This window comes from Aphelocoma coerulescens, chromosome 14, assembly GCF_041296385.1.
Source record: "Aphelocoma coerulescens isolate FSJ_1873_10779 chromosome 14, UR_Acoe_1.0, whole genome shotgun sequence".
Taxonomy (NCBI): Eukaryota; Metazoa; Chordata; class Aves; order Passeriformes; family Corvidae; genus Aphelocoma; species Aphelocoma coerulescens.
The window spans coordinates 2,886,871-2,910,138 of record NC_091028.1 but is presented as its reverse complement, the minus strand read 5'-3'; the positions used below and the strand labels follow the sequence as shown (position 1 = coordinate 2,910,138).

Sequence of the window (23,268 nt, the reverse complement as noted above, 5' to 3'; positions counted from 1 at the left end):
CAAACAGGCAGTGTCTGGCGTGGCAGAGGAAGTAGGTGGCTTCAGCGAGAATATCTAAGCAACAGGCAAGGAAAGCAAGCGTGGCAGCAGCACGAGGAATATGTGAGAAGCTGTTTCTGTCGGTCAGGAAAGGATGCAAACTGACTTAAAGCTGTGAATTTCGTGCGTGAACAGGAATGACCTCCTCTTAGAGCAGTGATGCAGGAGACGCTGGCAAGACACGGAACTTGTGGTGAGGTGATGCAGCCTGCTGGAGTGAGGATGGAGAGTGTGGTAGTGCTTGTTGGGCCTCCCTCTTTGGGCAGCATCAGCATAGTTTAAAGAGTCCAAATTTTAGGTCCTTCTCAGGATCAAGCGGAGCCCATAAAATTACTAAAAATTTTGAAAATTGGGACAGGGGGACTCAACTACAGTTTTGAACACAACTCAAAAATCAAAATCAGCTCTGCTGCTTAAGAGCTTGGATAAAGGAATAGTGGTGCAAAAATGAGAAAGCTGAGGGAAGCAGAGAAATAAGGGAAAAAAGGGAAGTGAGAAATACTTCAATTACCTTTGTACTGTTTTTATGCTCATCCTGACAACCATTTTGGATAGCTCCTTCATCTATGCTGACATCGCAGTGGGGAGCAAGGGTGGTACTACATGAAGGGCAAGGCTGAAATGAGACAAAAGAATTTTAGCCAGGAATGTTCTGGTGTCCTTGTAGTATGATGCAATTTGTAATTCAGTCCACTTGTATACTTGCAGCATGGTTCAAAGATAAACAAAGCTACAGAATGGGAGGCAGGGAGCAAAATTTGACTGGAACAGAATGCACCATTTCAAAAATAAATCACAGATTTGCTGTTTGCTGAAGCTAAATCTAATCCAGGAAAGCTCCACTAGTGTAAAATCACAGATACTCTGTAATCACTGTGCACAGGCAAAGGACCTCCCCAAGAGGAATAAAACACTCTTTAGTAGAAGTGCAATTTTCCTGTGTAAAACCTGCCTGCAAAGGGATCTGAATGCCATTAGGAGAGAAGATAATGCACAAAATGCAGCAAAATCCAGAAAAAGCATGAAACACCATGATGCATTATGAACAGTCCAGGGAAATGGAAAGCAACAAATGTGAAACAAATAAAGGAAAATGCTTTTTCATACAGAGCCCTAAGACAGGGAGGGGAGCTCCGGCTATCGTACATTGCTGGAGCCAAACCCCCAGCAAATGTCACAGGGAACAAGGAAAGCAAAACCATCAGGATTTGTACCAGTTCCAGGTTGTGCATTTTGGAAGCAACCTAAAATGTTGCACTTGAGCTTTTGCAACAATCTAATTCCTTTGAGTTAAAATGTGATCTTCTTTAGGGGGATTAACCCTGGAATTGTATCTTCCAAGTTCTTCACTCTCTTCTCCAGCGCTGGCAGTATTACAGCAGGATCCTGCTCAGGGGGACCCTGCATCTGAGCCCTCTTGGCAGCCCCTCTGCTCTGGAGATGTTCACTGTGACTAGGCTCACCAAAGTCTGCTACTAAACATCACAGGAAGTTTTCCAGCAAGAACTTGAGCCTTTTGTCCCAAACTCGACATCCTGTGTTAATTTTATCTGTTTGCTCTGGACATGCTCAAGCCTCTCTAGTCCAAACCCACAACTTCTGTGCACTTCAGGTTCACTCCCCATTTCAAAGACCAGCGTGTTAAGTTTTTTCAGAACTAACTTTTCACCTGATGTTCCTTTTCCAGCTTTGATGTCATGCCCGAAAATACCCAGCATGTTTCATTTTCAGATGTTTCTCCCAGCCCACTCTCCCTGTGACATCTAACCAGTCACCAATGCCCCTCAAAGGCTTTCATGCAGGACCTTGAGCCTCCTCAGCAGCCGGCAGACCATCCTGTCTGCTGTTCCTCAGGGACACAATCCAGGCTGGGCACTGAAATTACCCAGAGTTTCCTAACCTGGCATCAGATAAGCAATTTACATCCAGTTCTGAACCTGTGCAGTCTGAACAAATACCAACACAGCTGAAGAAACTATGGAGTAGGTTCTCAAATGGTTTAGTTTAAAAATAATCTCAGACTAATTATCACAAATGCCTTGGCCAACTGGTGCAAGGCATTATTAGATGGCCTAAAAAATAAATTGCCAGTGGGCTAACAAGGCTTACTAACTAACCCTCTAGGAGTTAGATTTAGATTTATCCATGGCAAAAGTCAGGTAATGGTGACAAAAACCAAACACCTCTAACGAAAATTAAGAAACCACTCCCTGTTTGATCCTGCTAATAAATCAGCAAGACCACTTCAAACACGCAGCTCCCGGGGTTAAGCCAGAAGACAAAGGGCTTGGAAAAACAGCCTGACCTTTGAGAAGAGGCAGAAGTTCCTCTGACTTTCCCCATGTGTTCAAGTCAACATCATTAACTTGCTTCTCTATTGCAGGCATTCACAGGCTCTGTGTGCTGTGACCTCAGTGCCATGAATAAAACATTAATGCACTTCCAGCAAACACCAAGACATGCAAAGGACTTTCTGTTTTCATACCAAGCAATCATTAAAACATTTTTACAACAGCTTATGATTCCCTGTCAAGCGAGGCATGTCATAAAAGATGATAGGGAAGATAAACTGATACCAAAACCACTTAGGCAGGGTAGAGTGTTTTCATTCAAAAAACCACCTGCTATTATAGATTTTACTCAGAGTTTTTACCCTCTGTGTTCACCATTTTATTAATGTAAACACATCTTATTGACATTCAAACTGCAACAAGGTTTGCAGTTAAATGAACTACAGATACACCAGAGGAGGAAATACAATTCCTTTCATGGATCAATTACTGCTGCACTCTCCCTCCTGACTTTCCTTTACAGATCTTGTCCTCTAGAACATCCGTTCAAGCCCAAAATGTGAAAGTCATCCTTTGCATCCAATATAGTCACTTATTCCCTTTAAAACAAAAATATTTCAACTTGCCTGTAATTTTGCCTCTCCTACTTAAGTCTCTTTTGCAGAGCTGGAGTCATCTCCTCCTACACTGACACCATTTACAGCTTTGTATTTAAAACAGTCGGCATGTAAGTCATGATTCTTTTTGCAAAGTATTATCTCCAGACCCTACCAGCAAGCTGCAGGCTTTAAAAAAAACCTCACGAAAAACTCAAAAGCTGTAAAAAAGAAACCCACTCCTTTTCAAAAATTGTGCATGATCTGTGATCAAATTGCAGTCGTACCTTGTGGGGATTTTTTAATATACATATATATTTAAAGCAAAAGAGGAGCAAATTAGATTAGATATAAGGAAGAAATTTTTTACAATGGAAGTGAGGAGGCCCTGGCACAGGGTACCCAGAGAAGCTGTGGCTGCCCCTGGATCCCTGGAAGTGTTCAAGGCCAGGCTGGATGGGGCTTGGAGCAGCCTGGGATAGTGGAAGGTGTCCCTAGCCATGGCGGAGGGTGGAACCAAACGGGCTTTAAGGTTCCTTCCAACCCAAACTATTCCACCATTCTGTGATTTTCCCCTGCAGAGAGAAGGCTGGTGCACAGTAAGAGCGTGCTGCAGAGTCAGGAATACCCGTGCCTGGCTGTGCTGGGAGAGGCAGGGATGCTCCACACTCCTGTGTTGCCACTACAGCCACAGAACAGGTTCTGAAGCCAGTGCTCACCGTGGCTCCATGGTGGCATGTGGCATCCACCAGCCGGATGCTTATGGGACCACAGGGAAACCTGGGTTTGGGCTCACCCAGAATTCACTGCAGCATCAGAGCACTGGGGCAAGGCAGGCTCAGGATTTCACTGAGCTGTGAGGCCACTTAGGAAATCCCTGGCCAGAGCTGCAGTGCTGAGGGTGATGAATAAAACCAGGCACCTCTAGACACAAACTCTGCAGTAGCTGTAGCACAACAGGGTATCCAAGGCAGCTGAATCTGAGCTGGCACTTGTCTGAGATGCTCTTCTGAGCATCTTCTTTTAGTTTCTCCTTCTCTCACTCACAGCCACACTTTTGCACTCTAGAGACTTTCACTCAGCAATTAAACATTTCAAGGGCCAGGAGCTGGACTTTGATGATCCTTGTGAATCCCTTCCACTCAGGATATTCTAAACAGCAATTAACATCCAGCAATAGTCCCAGAGCAGAAAATCAGGGACAAAGCATGATGGGGCAGCAGCGTGTTCCACGTCACATCCCAGCTGTTCAGGAAGAGTGGTGCAGTTGTACCTGCCCTTCTGCAAGGTAAATCCCCCCACATTTTCAAAAACACATTAACAGAGCTGGTCCTTAACCACAGACTTCATTTTGCACCTGGATCATTTGAACAAGTACCACCCCAAGTTCGTACATGTCAATGTTATCAAGCCCCAGCTGCAGGTGGGTCAGTCCCATGCTTCACCACAGTTTCAGTCCTCAGTCACAGCCTCCTCTGCTGTCTGACATTCCCAAGGCACCCTCCCTGTCTCTCAGAACAGCAGCCACAGCTTCACTGCTTTGCTTCATCCCACCTCTCTCCCTTCTGCTCCAGACAGGCAGCTCAGCAATCCTGCTCCACTTGGCACATTCTTCTTCCTTCACTGCTTGAAATGAAGGAGCTTCTGTCACTGTCACACTTGGACCTCTGCACGACCACACCCTGGGCAGCACTCACAGGTTTATCTGTACAGCTCCCCCCAGCTCTAAGAGGTATTTTCCTGCCTTATTTGCTGGTGCCTTCACTGAAAGGCAAGAGGGAGCTGGATAGCTGGTGCCAGCAGGATGCCAAATATATTCTTTCTTACACAGGAGAAGGAACAGAAACACATCACCAGCAACTTGGATGCTGTCAAACCACACTCAGTGCATATTTTGGGGAGGGATAAAGATGGCTACAGCTCCCTTCTGTAGTTAAACAGGCCTGGCCTGCCCTCTAAGGAGCTCACTTGACTTTGGACCTTCTCTTTGGGTCAGCCTTCCAGCTCATCTCACCTGTAATCCAATGTTTTTACTTCAAATCTTAAAACTGGGAGCAGAGGCAGGGTAAAGGTGCCCTACTCATGCTCTCCTAATCCAGAAAAAAACGTACAAGCAGCAAAAATGAAGTAGCATGAAAATTATCCCCACATCAACTCTGTCAGCTGAGCCTCAAACCTGTGTTGAAGAGATCCAGTCAGGACTGACCACACTGAAGTGCAACCACAGGGACCTGCAGATGACCACCCCTGACTCTGACATTTGTGCCCACCTCAGGCAGCCCAGGATAAGGAATTCTTAGCACAAATGAAAAGAGAGAATAGACATCTGTTGTTTGGGAAATCTGTTCTGAGATGGAAGATGGAGAGTAACAGCAAAGCTTTGAAGCAATACACATTGTTTCACAGATTTCCTTGTCAAGACATCTTGTGAGAGGTGTGAACATAACAAAGTGTCATCATTCCTCCAAGCTGAATCCACACAAATCATTGCCCTCAGCTCCAGATATAGGTTTCTAGAGCAAGCAGATAAACCAATCTCGCAGCCCACCAGAGCATTTTCTCCCACCACAAAAACAATCCAATTACCTTTACAGGGATGTCTGCTAAATACTCATGAAAAAGCTCACAGGTACATGACCTTCATGACAGAGGAACAGCAGAAGCAGCAAAAGCAGAAAATCACAGAAGTAACAGTAGCTGCATAAATCATATTCTTCCCCCCGCCCCATCTAAAATCCAGACCATAGAAAAAGCATCACTGACCTCTCAGTCCTGAAACATAAATAGAAATATTTATTTGAAACCACCTTTAAAAGTGCTCACCTTATTTCAGGGATTGTTTGTCAAATGGGAAGAGAGGCATTTGACTTGGTAAATTTTTCCTCCCCCAAACTCTGTTTTGTCACTCCATGTAATACACACATACATATGGAAATATGTAAAGTCGTGCATAAACAAGCCCGTGAGGTTTCCCCAGCCATGGCTTGAGATCCGTGCTGCTGATCTTTGAGAGGACAACTCACCTTAGGTTTTTCCACCTGTTTGATTGCCTTGGTCAGGTCGCTGGAGTTCTCGGCTGACGACGTTCCCGGTGTCCTGGATCCATCTGTGGACTCCAAGCCAGGAAGCAGTGCTTGAGAACAGCTGCAGTGGGGCTCCTTCACCTTCTGACCTGAGATCAGATAGGTCTTTAAACCTACAGGGAATAGAAATGAACAGTCAGAACTGCAGAAAGACAGAGAGAACACTCCTTTGGGCTTCTCAGACACAGTGACTACCAAAGCACTGCCAAGGCTTGGGAATTCAGCATGCAAAAAAAATAGTGGCTGGGAAAAATGACCAGGAATATGAATATATTCTGTGTAAAGTGGTGGCAAATAGGGTTACCCACATCTGCTGTTCCATACACAAGAGGCGACTCGGACACACAGCAACATGTACTCTATTCCATTTTCACTCATGTACTTCTGAAAAACACAGCTAAGATATTATGTATTTGCTTCTAAGTCATAATTCGAGCTTTCACATTAACTCTTTACTTCTGGAAAGGATCTGCAGCCTGGTTTTCACTGATATCTGTATTAATATTCTACTTCTGAAAAACCAGCATGTACTCCTTCACTTGCCAGAGAGATGTCGTGAACATAGCGCTGGTAGCACATTGAGAAAGGAAATGGCATTTAAGTGCTAGAAATTCTGATGGGTTCTCATAGTTAGTGCAGACTTCACATTTTTAAAGAACAAAATCAATCTCCCTCTCTCGCACGTACACCCACACACGCCCTCTGCAACTGGTGTATGAATTGAAGCATAATTGGAAAGCAGATCCAATATTAAAGGCCAGGCTGGTAAATAGCAGGTTGTATCAAGCTGAGCTGTATCAAAAACCTGTTCAAAAAATGAAAGATCGGAATTTCATTTAACATATCACTTATTTTACTTCCTTGAACTTCGCGCTGTGGCGTTCTGGGCTATTTCTAGACACAAAGCCTGAGAAAGAGCTCTTAATCACTGCTTTCTGAATTCACAGGAGTTCATTTGATTGCCATTGGATGGGCAATGTCCTGTTCAGCACGGAGGGGCACCGATGTCCCCCAGAAAGGGCGGAGGGCACCAGTGTGCAGAAGGGGAAAGCACTCGTTTTGCTGTGGTGCCAGAGCCCACATTCTCAGGGGACGCTGCCCCAAACTCTCCCTGCCTCAGGCTCCTGGGATGGCTGCTGGGTCCTATCTGGGTCAGCTCTGCATCTCCTCCCTGCCCCTGACACTTGGCTCCCAGTGCAGCCAGACACGGCTGTCACAGCCATCGACCCATTCAATTGGCTCCATCCACAGGGTGAACGCTGGAAATAAATGTGTCAAGTTGCAGCCTGTGGAAGAGGGCAGGTTCCTGCTCCCTGTGATAAGGTCACTCTCTCATAACCTCCTTCACAGACAGAAGATCATATTCCATAAACCTTGGTTTAGGTCTGTAATAAACAACACAGACTGTACTTGGCCGAAACCTTTCCAATAAAAATAATTCAGGCACACTAAGAGCAACTTTGCAGTTTCTCTCTTTATTCCACTCGTAGCTTCAGCTCTTGAACACTACAAGCACCACAGAAAGCCACATCCATTCCCACCATGTCCCCCTCGGGCTCCAAAACTGCTGGGAAAGCTCTGCTGCTCTCACACAGAGCTCCAAACTCGGGCGCACTCGCTGGCATCTCGGAAATGTTACGCCATAGCCAATCTTTCTTTTTATATCATTTATAGTAGTGCTCAGATTTTATTTGGCAGTGCTGCTTAATAAAATCCTGACTGCTGCTGGCTTCCAGATGTCGGGCTCTCTCCTTCAAACTTCTGCTGATGGGGGCTGTTGTTTGAGGAATTCACCCCAATCAGCTCACAATTATATGTTTACTGTGGTAAAGGCTAGAGTATTAACTGACTACTCCTCTTTTTAAAAGCTACCTTAAAGCAACAGGAGTAATTTCCCTACTCCCATTATTCTTCCAGTTTTTTTCCTAAACAAACATCTTTTCTTCGTTTATCATACTTTTGAAAAGGCACTTTTTGTATCTTACTGTGCTGTGCAGCAAAATTATTTTGTCAATCTTGTTGCACGCAGTAAAATTATCTCCAGTTTGAGCTCCACACCGAGGAAAAGCAGGAAAGGCTATGGCACACCAGACATTGAAAATGGATTTGGGAAAGCAGAATCCAGCCTTGCCCCAGCCTGAAACATCAGCTCCTTGATCCCCCCCCAACCTTGTCCTCTCCATCCCTGGCAAACCCACCAGCCCACAGCACACATCAACAGCACCCACTTTGTCCCCCAGGCTTTAAAGGTGGCTAAAACGCTTGGCTGTTGGCACCAAGGACTCTAAAAATCTCTTTATTCCCTCCTTGTGCTCCCCAGCCCCACCACATCCCTGCATAAGGAGCGTTACTCAGAAGGGGTAATTTGAATTGGGACAGAGAAAAGCCAATATGCTGCACATGTTTTGTATGGAGCCAACAGGAGAGCAAGGAGGAAAAAAATGGTTATTTCTGTAAAGTTTTGGAAAATGAAGAGGTGTAAAAACCCTTCATCTTTACAAAATTTTACTAACGTGGCCTAGCTAATACTTTGTTATTAAATCCTTATGATGGGAAAACTCAATTTGCTTCAGTATTCCTTGGAACTCTGTGACACTTCACAAAGCACCTCCTACACTGAGTCTGAAATATTTCGGTATAAAAAAGGGTCATTAATCGAGTAGAACCGTACTGGTGTAATGAAAATGCATCATTTGAGAACACTGTTCTTCCTCCTTCGACATCTCCAGGGAATTAGTACAATCAACACTGTCATTTTCCACACAAGCAGCGTAGGGAATGAAAAACATCCACATCAGCACGTTTAAATCAATTAAGTAACATGACAATAAGGAATGAATAAATAGAGGAGCTGCTATTTTATGTGAAAATGCAATTTTTGGTGTGTGTTGCTGCGCAACGAAGTAACCCAAGACATGGCAATGAAGAAAGTGATATGAGGTGCTTGTAGTGCTATTTATAAAGGCCAAGATCAATCTTGTACTCACTTCCTTCCCCGATATTTATCCAAAATAAATGCTGAAGCATAACCTCCAAGTGCCTGATAGCAAATCTGTCCTCTGGCAAGCTTAAACCTGCAGTTCTGCTTTTTCCAGAGGTGGCTCTTGGAAGCAAAGACAGGGAACAGGCTACAACAACCCCAATAAACCAACTTAACACAGCAGTATTTTCTGCCCTGGGAAAAAATCGAGCTCTCTCATGTTTCTCTGAGGAACACAAACCATTCCCTTCACTGGTCTTCAAGGTCTGAAATTCTGTAAGCATTATAAAGAGTAACAGCTCCTGCACACTGAGCCAAAACGCTCAGTGCTTGAATTCATCTACTTTGAATACTGACATGGCAGTGTTTGTAAAGCGTATTTTTGACAAAATAATAACAGATGAGATCTTCATAGAACTACTGTGGAATTTTAGAAGGATTAGTGAGTTTCTGTCTTTGGCTCCTTTCTTCAGATTGCCTTTCTTTGATCTGTGGCATTTCTCCGAGCTTATAAAAACACAAAACCACCCCAACCACTAAAAAACACTCCTAATAACAACAAAAAATCATACCCATGTGCTCATACACAAATTATTTTTTGTATGCACAAAAATAAACAAGAGTTATTATAAATAAGGCTGTGTATAAACATCCCAGGCTTCCCCCAGGTTCTGGTGGCGTGAGAAAAGCCAGTGGCTGCAGAGCAAAGGGAAATTCAGGAGCACAGGGAGAGGCTGGAGCTCCCTGCTGCCCATCCCCAGGGACACCCAGATGAGCCCCTGGAGTGACCCCCCCCATCTCCAGCTGTGCCTGCAGAGGAAAACCATCTCAGGTAATTTGTGGGAAGTTCCTTGCTGGGCAGGAACAGGGAAAGGGAGAGGAAAGATGTTCTGACCCTTCAAGTCCTTAATTCAGTCATTTATTCCTTCCTTTCAGCTCACTTATCCTCACAACTTCAGGTCAGAAGTTGCTGTTATTCCAACCTAATCCAATTTTTACATTAGGAGAGGATGTCCCTCCATGCATCTGTTAAGGACAGGACATCTTTTCCTACAGGAGATGAGGGATTAACACAGATACTGATAAGGAATTCTTTGACAAGTTTCAATTTTTGATGCTTCACCTGTCTGGAACTGAAACTTTTTACCCCTCTATTGATAGCAGACAGGAAAATTTCTTTCTCTCAAGCAAACATTTTTCTACTTCTCACATCTCTATGTAAGGAAATTCAAATTCTTTTGAAACTCTTTTCAGCACTGATTTGAAGAGACACCAAAAAACAATGGCAATATTTCAGTCCTGGCCGTACTGACTCATTTAATCAAAATATAATCCCACTTTTCTTATATATCCCTGTTCCTCCCTCCATGGATCACTTCACCTTTTTAGTTGCAGTATGTGCAGTTTAACAGGTAAGCACCCTTTTCTGATTAAGTGCTCGCCAGTACACAGCCCTCTGTGCTAGGACACAGCAATATTCCTTATACTGATGTAATAAAATCCAAATTGTATTGATTATAACTCCTTTTACCAAATAGCTTTATATTAATGCTCCTTTTTCACTGTTTAACTTTCCATCATTTCCCTTGCAGTCTCCATGCTTTAACCATTTAATCATAATCTCAGGACTGGTTTGAGCTCCTTTCTGAACTGATGGGTAACTCATTTCTGGGTTGTGCTTCTCTGCAGTTCATCAGCTTTTTGCCTTCTCTTTTTAGAAGAACAATAAGAAGTTTCTCCACACCTTTTAAAGACATCTTTGCACTTTACCAAAAACCTGAGAGTGAAAATAGTGATATTCAGGCACTGCTACTCTAGGGAAAGGAAACACAGACCTATGGTGAGGTTTCCTCACACAATAAAAGGTGCTGCTACACAGTTTCATTAGACTGACTTCCTCTGTAAAATAAATTATTAACTGTGATTTCTGGAACGTAACATGACTGGCAAGTAATAACTAAAAAAGTCCCACCAATGCATTTACTTCTAATTGCAGTCTTTTTTTTGGCATCTCACTTTTCTGTGTTGGTTGGTTTCTTTTCTTTCCTTGTCATAGCTCAAATGATTTTTCAGGCACTCACCTAATCACCATGCAAGAAATAATACAGCACATACCACCAGTCCAGGAGCTTTAGTATCCTTTGGGTCCAAGCTGCTGCTGAATCTAAAGATGATTTTCAGCAGCAAATGTTCTCCCTCATTCTTAAAGTTCAACAGTTGCCAAATCTGGATTTATGGGGACTGTTTTCTCACTTTATTAGAGACACTTTGCACAGGGAGTTCACACAAACTTCTTCCTTCCTCTCAGCACAACACTCTCATCTACTGAATTGGGAACTGGGATTTTACACCACAAGAAAAAACCCTGTTGTCTTGTCACAACAGACCCTACACCAAAGTCCCTCTCCTGCTCTCTTGAAGCCCCTTTAGGCACTGGAAGGTGCATAATACACAATACAGATCAACTGAGACATCTTCAAAGTGGCGCCCAGCACCCAAGGTGAAAGTAATGCCAAGGTGTGTGGAACTATAAATGTAACTAGGGGTCATTATTTATATAAAACCCCTTTTTTTCCATATTCTGCAACCTTTATTTATCAAAAGATTGTTACACTTCTTAAATAACTTCAGAAAGTCTTCCCCCTTGAAGCTGCAAATAATTTCATCATTATCTACTTGGGTAGGCAGAAATCAAGAGAGAAGCAAAAGCTCAGAGGAATGTCCTTACCTGGGCACCAACATCTGGTCAATACAAGCCTGGGCCTCTGATATCCCAGCAAAACACCTTTCAGTCAACTGAACTGTCACAGCCCTGAGACTGGAGACACTGAAGGTCAACTGTAAGCTTTTGGCTTTTAGAAATACCCACAGGTAAAAGACTGTAGGTGCATTTTTAATTTCAAGGAAGCAACTACATCATAATTAGGCTTTCTGGAGAGAAAGCTGGAGCACGTCAACAACAGGGGAAAACAGTAATAATAATAAAATTTATCAATTTCTGCTGGAACCTCTGCAGCAGCCCAGAACTTGTGGGACTGTGCAGTGCCCCAGGCTGTGCTAAGAGGCCACTCCCAGCGCTCACAAAATGTTCCTCTCTGAAGGGCAGGTGATCCAACTGAACAGAGGACAGGGCAGAGCTTCCACGGCCAAACTTTGCACGTTCCCTCCACAACATCATGCCCAGGATGCAGTTACTAAGCTGATGTGTAATACAAGAGCAACAGCTTTTCCAGCCAGTTTACAAGATGCTCCAAGAAAACAACTGCCCAATCCTGGCTGCCAGCTGTGCCAAATGAGGTTTATCTGATTTCCTGATGGAACCACCAGCAGCTGGGCTTCAACACCACAAGGCACAGCACCCAAACCAGGCTGGGCTCCCTCACTCGTCAGGAAAGCTCAGAGAGAAAGGAAGCAGTACTGAACGGCGTATCTTTACCTGCAAAGCTGTCAGAGCTTCCAGCCCAGGTACCTAAGGGAAGCTGCTTTTGCTTCCTTCTGACCACAAACCTGCAGTTCTCTCATTTTTACTTTTCTACACCTTCACCTTTTTCACCACTTTCCCAGATAAATTAAACAGGTTTTTTTGCACAGAGGAGTCAAACGTTTCCATAATCACATGGCAAATGCACATTTATTTACGCCCAGCTGGGGTTGTTTAGCCTGCAGAAAAGAAGGCTCGGGGGGACCTTCTCACTCTCTACAACTCCGTGACAGGAGGGTGCAGCCAGGTGGGGGCCAGGCTCTGCCTCCAGGGAACAAGGGACAGGACAAGGAGAATGGCCTCAAGCTGTGCCAGGGAGGTTTAGTTAGGGAAACAGGGAAAATTTCTTCCGAGAAAAGATTGGCAACCTGAGCCCTGCCAGTCAAAGCCAGCAGATTTCTTCACACACAATTAATGAAGACTTTTATGTTAATTCTTATAACCCCATAAAATGCTTACCAATTTCTACTTCTTCTGCACAATGTATGGGGTGTGTGTAACATCACACAGCAGCTCACTGAACACTTCAATATCATCAAATACACCCTGAAGACCCCCACACCATCCTATCCATTCCTGAAAAACAGTTAGGGAAGCACCAGTAAAGGTAAACACAATGCATCCAACTGCTCTGATGAAGGCTGTGCAGAATGACATGAAAAAGAAGTTTTGGGTTTTTTTTAAATTTATTTTAAAGCCCTAAAAGTACTTCTCAGAATCACACATGAACTCCAGCTTTTTATCTCCAGATCTTTCAGCAATAAAGCTGGAAGCCAGAATTCCACCACCATCTTTTATACCAACAGGCTTTGTGTCACTCACACTGCAGGACTGCACAAAAGGACACAGGATGACCCTATAAAAAATTAAATTTATTTTCCCCAACCTGCAAAGCAATTAAACAAGTCCCACACTCTAACCCACAGAAACCACTTCCAGCTCAGTGCAAACAAAAGCACATAACCCAAAACACCTGGATTCCAAACAAGCCTACCTGGAAAAGCACTTGGAATGTATGGAGCAACATTTCCTGTGGCTAAAATGAGAAAGAGAATTTCTGAGCCAACTTGCTATCTTAGGTCTCTGGAAAGCAGAAACAATGATAATAAGAAACAGAACTTTATAGACTGGAAAGACAAAAGAAATTAAAAAAAAACAAAACCCCAAACCTATCATCATAATCTCCAGGGAAGAGCTGCAAAGAGCCAGAGAAATCAGAGGCATCTTCTGTGTTATGGAAAACTGCTGTTTTCCTTATGCCTCCTTTGTTTAGCAAAATACTTATTTTTGATCTTTTGATCATCTAACAGACAACAGTGGGTTTGGAAAACACTGATCAACAACACATGTGTAATTTTGGTATTCAACATCTGCCAGTTTTAAGCGGGGAACCCCGGACCCAAACCCACAATTTACATTTATAGCTAAGCTGCAGAAAGGAAGTTGCAGGCTGGTGGTCCATCCTTCTTCAGTCTCTTTTTATCTTCTTCTCTTTACCTGGGTAAGATAAAATAACCCAGCCAAAGAAAAAACACAGAAGAAAAAGGCCTGAACAAACCCAGCACAGACATGCAGCTCAAACACTTGTCCAGCTGCCACTGCTGGCTCAGGAATATATATATATATATATATATATATATATATATATTTTTTTTTTTTTTTTTTTTTTAAACTCTCCTGGCAGATGAAAGACAGGCTGAAGAGTGAGACTGATCCCTACCCTGGGCTTTATCCCTGTCCTTATTTATGTTCAGCTCTACCAGCTCTGCTGGTGCCCAAGTGCCTCTGACCACAGCCTGGGAGCAAACAGCAGATGAGCCCATTCTCTTCAATGACTCTGGGTTTTTAATTCATTTTTTCACCTCAGTACAGCTTGTCACCTTAATAGCAGAGAAAAGCAGGTTTAAGGAAAGGTAAGCCCGGGACTTTGCAGTTTTGCCAGGGGCAGCAGCGGGCTCTGCAAGGGAAGCCTGAAGTCCAGCAAATTTACTAACATGCTGCAAAGAAGAGATTCTCTCTGTCCTAAGGGTTCCTCACAAAACCTAGGAGATATACGATGTCCCTACATTTAAAGCGAAAAAGAGGCCCTAATTCCAGCTCTAGGATATTGGGGATTAACTGGTAAAGATACTGTCTGGCTTTTATTGACACTGCTCAACCCTCCTGTAAGCTCTCCTGCAGTCTTGGTCACAAAAACAAATTCCATGATGCAATCCCACGCCTGAAAAGGCATCTGCTATTATTTTATTGACATTATTTTTCACATTTATTGACAGTCCCTTTGCCCTCTGTGTTAATTTTAACACCTGGAAAAGAATAAGCATGATAAGAGAAACTGAAATGTTTGAACAATGCAAGTGCCAAAGCACAACTGACCCAAGCACATATCTTGGCACTTGCAGGGGGTTCCAAACACTTCAAAAATTATGATATTCCTCCCACAGAATATCTTTTCTGAAAATATAAATAATAATGAATTAGAAATTGAACCTAATAAAGAATACAGCCCACTTAGAATTCATCATTTGCTTCACTGCTGGATTGGGAATGAGGTGCCGGTGCTGAGGAAACTGCAGAGGTGGAAGAGCAGAACCAAGGAGCAGCAGGGATGGAGACCAAGAGCCTCAGCCCCAGTGCAGCTACTCTCCAGCACTGCCCAGCTCCTCGCTGCACCCACTGCAAACTGGGAGCTGTGGGATGGAGAGGTCCAGCCTGTGGGTGTGGCTGCAGTGATGTTAAGCAGATGTAAATACACTTTAGACATACCACGTGCCTGTTTTGGCAGGCTCAGGACTGTTCTTCAAGGAAAATTATAAGGTCACAACACTGTAAAATTTTTTGAAGACATTACAGAGAGTTTTTCTTCCAGTTTCTTGTTCAGGATGCAAACGTGGGTTTGGAGTTTTTTCTCCCCCCTCATACTTGACAGGAAGGTACCTCAGAGTCCAAAACCAGACGGCCAAGGCCATAACCAACCCCAACACCTCCACAATATCAAACACGAGACCACAGATCAGCCCCTGGAGCTCCTCTGTAACACAAATCCATTACACACATCCCTGTCCATACATGAAATTCCTGCTCCATGACAACAGCATGGAAGTCAGCAGGATGACAGAGGAAGCCTTTGGGAATAGCTTCCCATATAGCCCCGTCAATCCAAGCTTTTGGGCAGGATCTGTCTATGTTTCCCTGGTGAATTTGCACACGTGGGAAGTTCTGACATTCCACATCGCCCAAAGACTGCAGCAATCCTTTGGGATATGCAGAATATACTTCCAAAACTTCCTCTGATTATAAACAAAAAAGCATTTCCAACGTAAAACTACCGTGGGAGGGAAACAAGCAATCTGAAAACGGCACAGGAGATCTCTCTGAGGCAAGGACTTCAAACAGTCTATTTAAACAGCAGCGTTATAAACCAGAGATCGATGGACAGATAAGGATTTCTCAACAAAAATTCCACTGCTCTAGACAGGACAATTATACAAAGCCACAAACATCCCAGAAACACACCATATATATTACATTTTCTTCCCACACAGTAGCTGCCATACCTCAGGCACCATGGATGGCTGCACCAGCCTCTGCTACACACAGGCAGAGTTAAAAAGAAGTCAAAGAGATGCTCCAGGTGCAAGTTTTCTTAGCTCTGGGCTCTCAAGAACAGGAATTTATTCATTTTAAACTAAAAAGGCAAGGCCAGAGTGAAAGCAGTTAGAAACTTTAATTAGAAATCCCACCCAGGAAAAATTCCACTTGGGATTAGAGGATGCCACCTATCTTTTTGATTGATATTTCAGAATTGATGAATAACAAACACGCAGGATGGAGGAGAGGATTCCAATAAAAAACAACAGTCTGATGCAACTGGAGCCTGCTCGGCCCATGGTAACTGAGTGAGCTATTGTGGCTCTCTGGACTAACACTTTTTAATAGAATCCAGACTCAATTTAAACAAGACTTTAGAAGCCTGTTTTGTTATAGTGCTGCAATCTCTTTGTGTTGACAGGACTACAATCAGGCAAATTCTTTCCCTCTTGCATAATGCAGGTAGCTGGATGTGACATGCTAAATCAGCGTTTCATCTGGACCAGGGCAATCCCACAGGCTGGCAGTGCCCTCATGCTACAGGGATTCGCAGGGAAGTAAAACCCAAATCAGTTAAAATCCATGTGCAAAGCTGGTGGGCTCTGCATGGGGAACACAAGTACATTCCATGCTGTTACCTTGAACAACAATTCATTAGCTTGATTAGCCTTAAGTCATACTCAGAGAACATAAAAGATTTGCCCTTAAGGGATCAAATTAAAAGAAGTAAATCTGCATATCTTAGACAATTCCTGCATAAAAAATGCAGGGTTTTTTTAAAGTTGTGTATGTCTTCATCTCAGTGTTCAAAGTAAAGAAAAAGATCATCTGGGGTTCCCATCCTGTGGAGTGAGTCCAGAGGAGGTCACCAAGGTGATCAGAGGGATGGAGCCACTCTGCTTTGAAGAAAGCCAGAGGTAATTGGGATTGTTCTGCCTGGAGAAGAGAACCTTTGGGGTGATCTAACTGTGGCCTTCCAGGACCTGAAGGGAGCCTGCAAGGAAGATGAGAGAGACTCTGGACAAAGGCCTGCGGTGACAGGACAAGGGGAAATGGCTTCCCACTGTCACAGAGTTATGTCACAGGATTAGATGGGTCATTGAGAAGAAATCCTTCCCTGTGAGGGTGGGGAGGCCCTGGCACAGGGTGCCCAGAGAAGCTGTGGCTGCCCCTGGATCCCTGGAAGAGTCCAAGGCCAGGTTGGACGGGGCTTGGAGCAACCTGGGATGGTGGAAGGTGTCCCTGGCCATGGCATATTTGGGGAACGAGATGAGCTTTAAGGTCCCTTCCAACCCAAACCATTCCACGATTTGACAATCATTTTTCCACCTGCCATCAGAGCCTACCAGCACAGTTTGAAGAGTTAACATTTAGATCAAATGCTCATTAAATGCATTTTATTATTAAATTGGTTAATAATGGTATTTTTTCCCCCATCCAAGCTCTTTGGTCAGAACTGACGAGTTACATAGTGAGCAAGCACAGTTTTGACAGAGCCTGCAAAAAATGTTGCCCATCACACGGGCTGGAGCCAAGCAAGCATATCCCAAGCACACTTGGGAAGCCAGCTCACCCCCCCAGGACTGCTGGCTGCGGGAATCATGCAAGCACCAGGGTATTTATTCAAATTGGCTGCAAGCACCCAGACAAACAGAAATGATGTTGCAGTAGTGAATTCAGTCATTTCACAACTCCCCCAGCGCCCGGCCTTGTGCAATCCAAACAGGCAGTTGTAATTCCAGGTAAGTTGTTATTCATAACTCACGCACCGCTTGTTTACATGTGGTTGACAGTTTTAAATGGTTACTAATTCAGTACTGCAAAATAAAGCTAATGCAAATAAAACTGCTGCAGGAGGCACTTCAGAATAACAATATCTCACAGTGGTATAAACACCGGTGAGGTGGTGAAGAAGAAACTTCCAAGAGCAGCCACCACCTAAGTATGTATCACTAGGCAGCTATATTTTAACTGGCAAGCTTCAGCAACTGAGTATTTGCACTGTTTCTAGCTCAAAATAAGATTAATTTCAGAGGCACTGCTCTTTTCAGAACAGCTACTAAGTGTGTCTCCCCCAAGCAGAGGATCAGCTTTGCAGTTTATTCCCCTCCTTACGTAAAATACATAAACAATCCCTTCCCAAAATAAAAAACATTTGAAAGTCCAAAAACAAGGTTAAAAAGGAAATATTGCCAGAAATATGTTTATTCACACAGTCAAAACGTTTCTAAAATTCCTTCCATTTCCTCAATGTACAACACTGAGGCAACCTCCAGTCCTGACAGCACACATTTGAACTGCCCCTTCCTCTTTGCACGGCTGCCATAGTTTCAGACTCAGGTTGGATCCACAACATGGATCTCCTTCACCCAGATGGCACTAAACCCATCCTGGAGATGGATCACGTGTTGCTACACATGGAGCAGGCCCTCAAGGCCATGGGGCTGCCGTGATGGCTGGCTGCAAGACAGCACCTGTCACGCTGTGAAAAGGACACTGTGCTCTTGGCTTGGCAGGGGGATGAGAAAGACATGGCCAGCTCTTTACTGGAAGAGTCCTGTCCAACAGCTGATTCACCTTCCAGTGGTTTTCAGCTTGTGATCCTCAGGCTCTGGCCGCTAAGTGTTCCAAAGTACCCATGCTCCAAGGAGTCAGGAAAGCACCACAACAAAGAATCATAGAATTGTGGAATGGTTTTGGTTGGAAGGCACATTAAAAACCATCTAGTTCCAGCAGCCTCCTGCCATGAGCAGGGACACCTTCCACTACACCAGTTCCAACCTGGTCTTGATCTTCTAGGACATTTTCTATTGCTCTCTCCCATTGTATCACTGTCCAATGGAGTTCACTGCATCTCTTATTTCTGGAAAAGAACAAGATGGGCAAAAAGGGTGATGACTGCCCTCCCCCCCTCAACCCTCCCCCCAAAACTGCAAGGACAGAAAACAAATTCTCTGTCACACAAGTAGCTGTTGAGGGTTTTCAGCCCATCCCTCAAAGCTCCCAGCATAGAGGAGCCAAATACCTGGGTCAGTAGTCATCAGAGCTAACACAGGTATCTCATGCCAAACCTTAAACCATGTATGGTGACCACAGGTAAACCTGTGGTCCTGTGCATTCACTTCAAATGCTGGATCACTGTCCAGTTTAGCAACACATACTTCACCAAATAATAGAATGATGGATTATACCATGATTCATGCCCATAAAGTACATAACATAGGTAATGAATTCTTTCATGTATCCAAATGAACACCCGATGAAACAGATACGGAGATTTGTCACTTGCTACCCAACAGATTTGTCTGATCATCATTACATCATGTCACTAAATCTATCCAGTAGGAATGACATTAAATAACATGCAGTTAAAGAAACATTCTCCAAATGCACATTTATTGAAATGTTCCATTGGCTCTTTTGAAATGAGTCCACCCCCATACTCCCAGAAGCAGGTCTTTGCCCAGTGCTGATACTCAAACCAGTTTTTAAGAGCAAAGGAGATACCAGCACCGCCTGGCAAGCAAGTAGAAGTCTTTCAAGTGGCATAAAACAGACATGGGTAAAATCATCATTTTTGTTTCTCCAAGGTTTGAATATTGTATAAACCATCTATTATTATTCTCTGCATTTGGACCAGTCCTGGCAGCCTACTTCATACCAGAGCAAGCCCCCAACAACCAGCTCCTCCGTCAGCTCATGGCCCAGATTTGATTTCTTCATCCTTTGCAAAAACATTCTCAGACTTTGTGCTAATAACTACCTGATTACATTTCAAACCCTCGGGCTAAAAGTTATTACTGGGGAGTGCAGGAATGTGTCTGGAATGCAAAAAACAACAGGGGTGAAAAATCAGTGGGCTCTGAGCTGGTATAAATAGATAGTTCCCTGCAGAAACTCATCTCCTCTCAAAAAACCAAACCCAAAGACAGTGGCCTCCAGTTAATCTTACTGGAGAATTGACTCAGCCATCTCCCAGCCCTTAGGAAGAGGCATCTCCTCTTTACAGAAACACAATATAAATAATGTTTCTGTGTGCTTGCATGCGAGATAGAGAACCACCCTGCGTAATCTGTTGATAAACTCACGTAAGAGACAGTAGTTTCGTGATATGCCAAATACTGCATGTCTTGGAAAGAAATGGGGAAAAAGTTATTCTTAGGGAAGCTTTCTCTATGGTTAAATGATACCAAGTTTACTGACAGAAAGTTTCTGGTATGCAAACTTACTTTGATCCAAGCAAATTCCTGCATCACCCTCCACCTGGAAGTTCAAGCTGAGTATTAAACCATGAGATCATCACGGAGGTTTGGTCTCTCTTTCCAGACTCTGCAAAGGGGGTTACAGCACTCAGCAAGAGAGCAGCCCTGCAAGGGTTATAAACAGGATTTATGGGATCCGTGGAAATCACGGATCAGTCCCCCCAACTTGATTTTTGGGGCTTTGTGCTGTCCCTGTGTAACTTAACATCCCTTCTCATTTAGATGTGGAGTTATTCTTAATCACTTTGACGTATAAAAGACACTGGGGAAAGTAAAGATTACAGGTCTCCAGAAGAAGATTGTGGTGAAAACAACCTATTTCTTTGCAGCCTTTAGGCAAAAAAAAAAGCTTTAAAAAACAACCTAAAGACTGAAAGTCAAGTGAAAACACAGAAAGAAAGGAAATACCCCCTTCCCCATCAAACCTTAAAAAAAAAGGCTCTTGGCTATACTTAGCAAAACTGAAAGAAATCCAGCAAAGGCTAAATATTTCCCTAACCTCTGTATCTGCTTCTCTGATAGTGCTGCCATTTGCTGCCACAACTCTGTTAGAATTGGAAGAGACAACTCCACGGCCCAATTCCTTTGTACTTCCACGGAATCACTTGCCTAATGAAGTCTTTCATGGCTTATTTGAAGATTTAAGCATTCAAAAACAAAATTCCTCAATGAAGAATGAAGTATTTTGTGGGATTACTTTTTCCCTGAGGTTAGGGATCAAGGTTTCTCAGAAACATGATGAATCACAGTGGTTTTAGCTTACTCATCTTAAAAAGTGTGGGATTTTTTATCTGATAACAAGCAATTCTTTTTTTCAAAAGTATTTGAGACAACTTGTTTGAATGAGAAACAGAATATACTTTTTGTTACCCTCACACTTGTGTAAACTATTTTATGTAAAGGGAGGATTTAATAACCAACTTTTGACATTTTTCAGCATGACCCTGAGATAACCAGTATGAGCTCTTGCTGGTGTAGAAGCAACAGCTTATCTGGAGTACAGCAAGGCAGCTGCACACCTCAGAGGTGCAAAGGAAAAAAGCAGAAAAAAATTACAGTGCTAAAATCACCAGCACTTGATTTGCAATGTCTTCCCTCAAGGAGACTGAAATTAAAGACACTGATAGTGCGGAATGGTTTTAAACAGAGTGCATGACTTACAGGTGAGCTCACAGCTTGGTCAGTTCACCTCTTCCCTGGCACCAACATCAAAATTTCAGTCACACAAATCCAGTCTAAGTTTTCACATCACTTTTGTGTACTGTGAGATCTCTGCTCTTCATGGACATTTTGCCCTCCTGAGCAGATTTCTGACTTCATTCCACTTGTCCTGTTGCTCTTACACACTCTCCTCCCTTAACCACCAATATATAGATTAATTTGATGTCAAAATAAAAAGTACCCTCCCAAATTATTAAATCTAAAAAGCTTTATTAACAAACTTGTTTAATTTTAACTCTTTTCATTAAGTGAAGAAATATGCTGTAAAAATAATTTTTAATATAAAGAAAGACATGTTAGTGCTGTGGGTATAATAAGAGATTTTTCTCCCTTAAAAAGCATCATCATATGATATCTCAGAAACACTAGGAAAATCAGAATGATAAGTATATTATGATACACACAATGGAAGTACACATTGCTAATTCAATGGGGTTTGTTCCACTTTGGACACTTCCCTAGGCTGGAAACCTCTATTCATGGCTCTTAGGAAAATGAAGCTTCAAAATGAAGAGCATGATCTTCCTGCAGAGCACAAAGTCCAACCTAAACCAAATTTTTTTGTGCTAAACCCATAATTCAGCATCTTTCTTCCAGTTAGCTGCCTAGTCCAAGAAAGAACATTTTAATTTTTCATTGATCCGTGCCACTGGAATTTCATGCAAGACTTTGCTTGGGAAACTGGAATGGAACTGTATAAACTTAAAACTGAGAAAGGAAATACTTTTCTAATAGCTACTGGAGGGCTTCACTAAGTCATAGCTATCTACCCAAGGTACCACACAACAGCTGGGTGCCCTCTTCACAGAATACAGAGAATATACAGAATGTGGAATTAGTACAGTATTTCCTAGAAAGAATTTCTCATAAAAAGCCTATACAGTAGTTTTAATTTTCTTTTCTTGTTTATAAAGCTGCCACAATGTTAAGGAGCAAGGTCTGGTTTTAAAGGGAGGTGTGCTTCTCATCTTTTCTGTCAGAAGCATAAAAGTTGTTTACTTTAGAGGAAAACTGATTATTTGAAGTCTGCTCTCCCATTAGCACCACAGCACAAGCAAAGCATTTGTCTTTTCCTCTGGACCTGGATCATGCACACATCCAGGGAAGCTGCACTTTCTTTCCCAGGCAAACCAGCAAGCACAGAAGCCTGGGGGTAAAAAAGATAATTAAAAAAAAAAAAACAAAAAAAAACCAACAAAAAAAAACCTAGCTGTGCTCACTGAAGCCTGAACCTGATCTTTTGGTGTGAAGCCTGTGCTGCTCCTGCACCTTCTCGATGGCTGCTATCTCCTCAGGCACCCACGGATGTGCCCAGCTGAGGAACACACATCCCTGCTGTGCCTGCAGCTGGGCCTCAGACAGGAACCCCCTGGCTGGAAATGAAAACAAAGGATGCTCCTTCCCCTCCCCTGCTCTACTTTTGTGTGTGACCAGATGGATCATCTGCACATCTCCGTATCTGCATGTCTTTATTCCTTCTGTTTCATTCTAATGAGAAGAGATGGAGTCCATCCTGCAATTACATTTTGAAGTGTTTTTCCTGAAAAAGAGGGGATAAACCAAAATCTATACTAAGGAACAGCCCAAGTCCTCCCAAAGCAGCTAAAATCCTCCGTGCAATCTGCAGGAAGGAGGCTGATTTTCTCTCCCAGCCTCTCCCACTCTGTTTGCCCCTGCACAAACGAGCCTCAGTGGTTGTGGAGAAACGGGTGGCTCTCAGCTGT

General features: G+C 43.3%; 1 protein-coding gene across 2 annotated transcripts in view; it reads right to left on the bottom strand.

Moving 5' to 3' along the window:
• Positions 1 to 23,268, bottom strand: part of ADCY9 (adenylate cyclase 9) — a 92,212-nt gene that overhangs the window by 40,308 nt on the left and 28,636 nt on the right. Inside the window, exons 2-3 of one of the 2 annotated variants that reach the window (XM_069030199.1) lie at positions 5,950 to 6,122; positions 551 to 655 (exon numbers count right to left, since the gene is read on the bottom strand). In XM_069030199.1, the coding sequence (XP_068886300.1) occupies positions 551 to 655; positions 5,950 to 6,122 (278 nt within the window). The remainder of the gene's footprint in view (positions 1 to 550; positions 656 to 5,949; positions 6,123 to 23,268) is intronic. The other variant, XM_069030200.1, reaches the window with a different exon arrangement.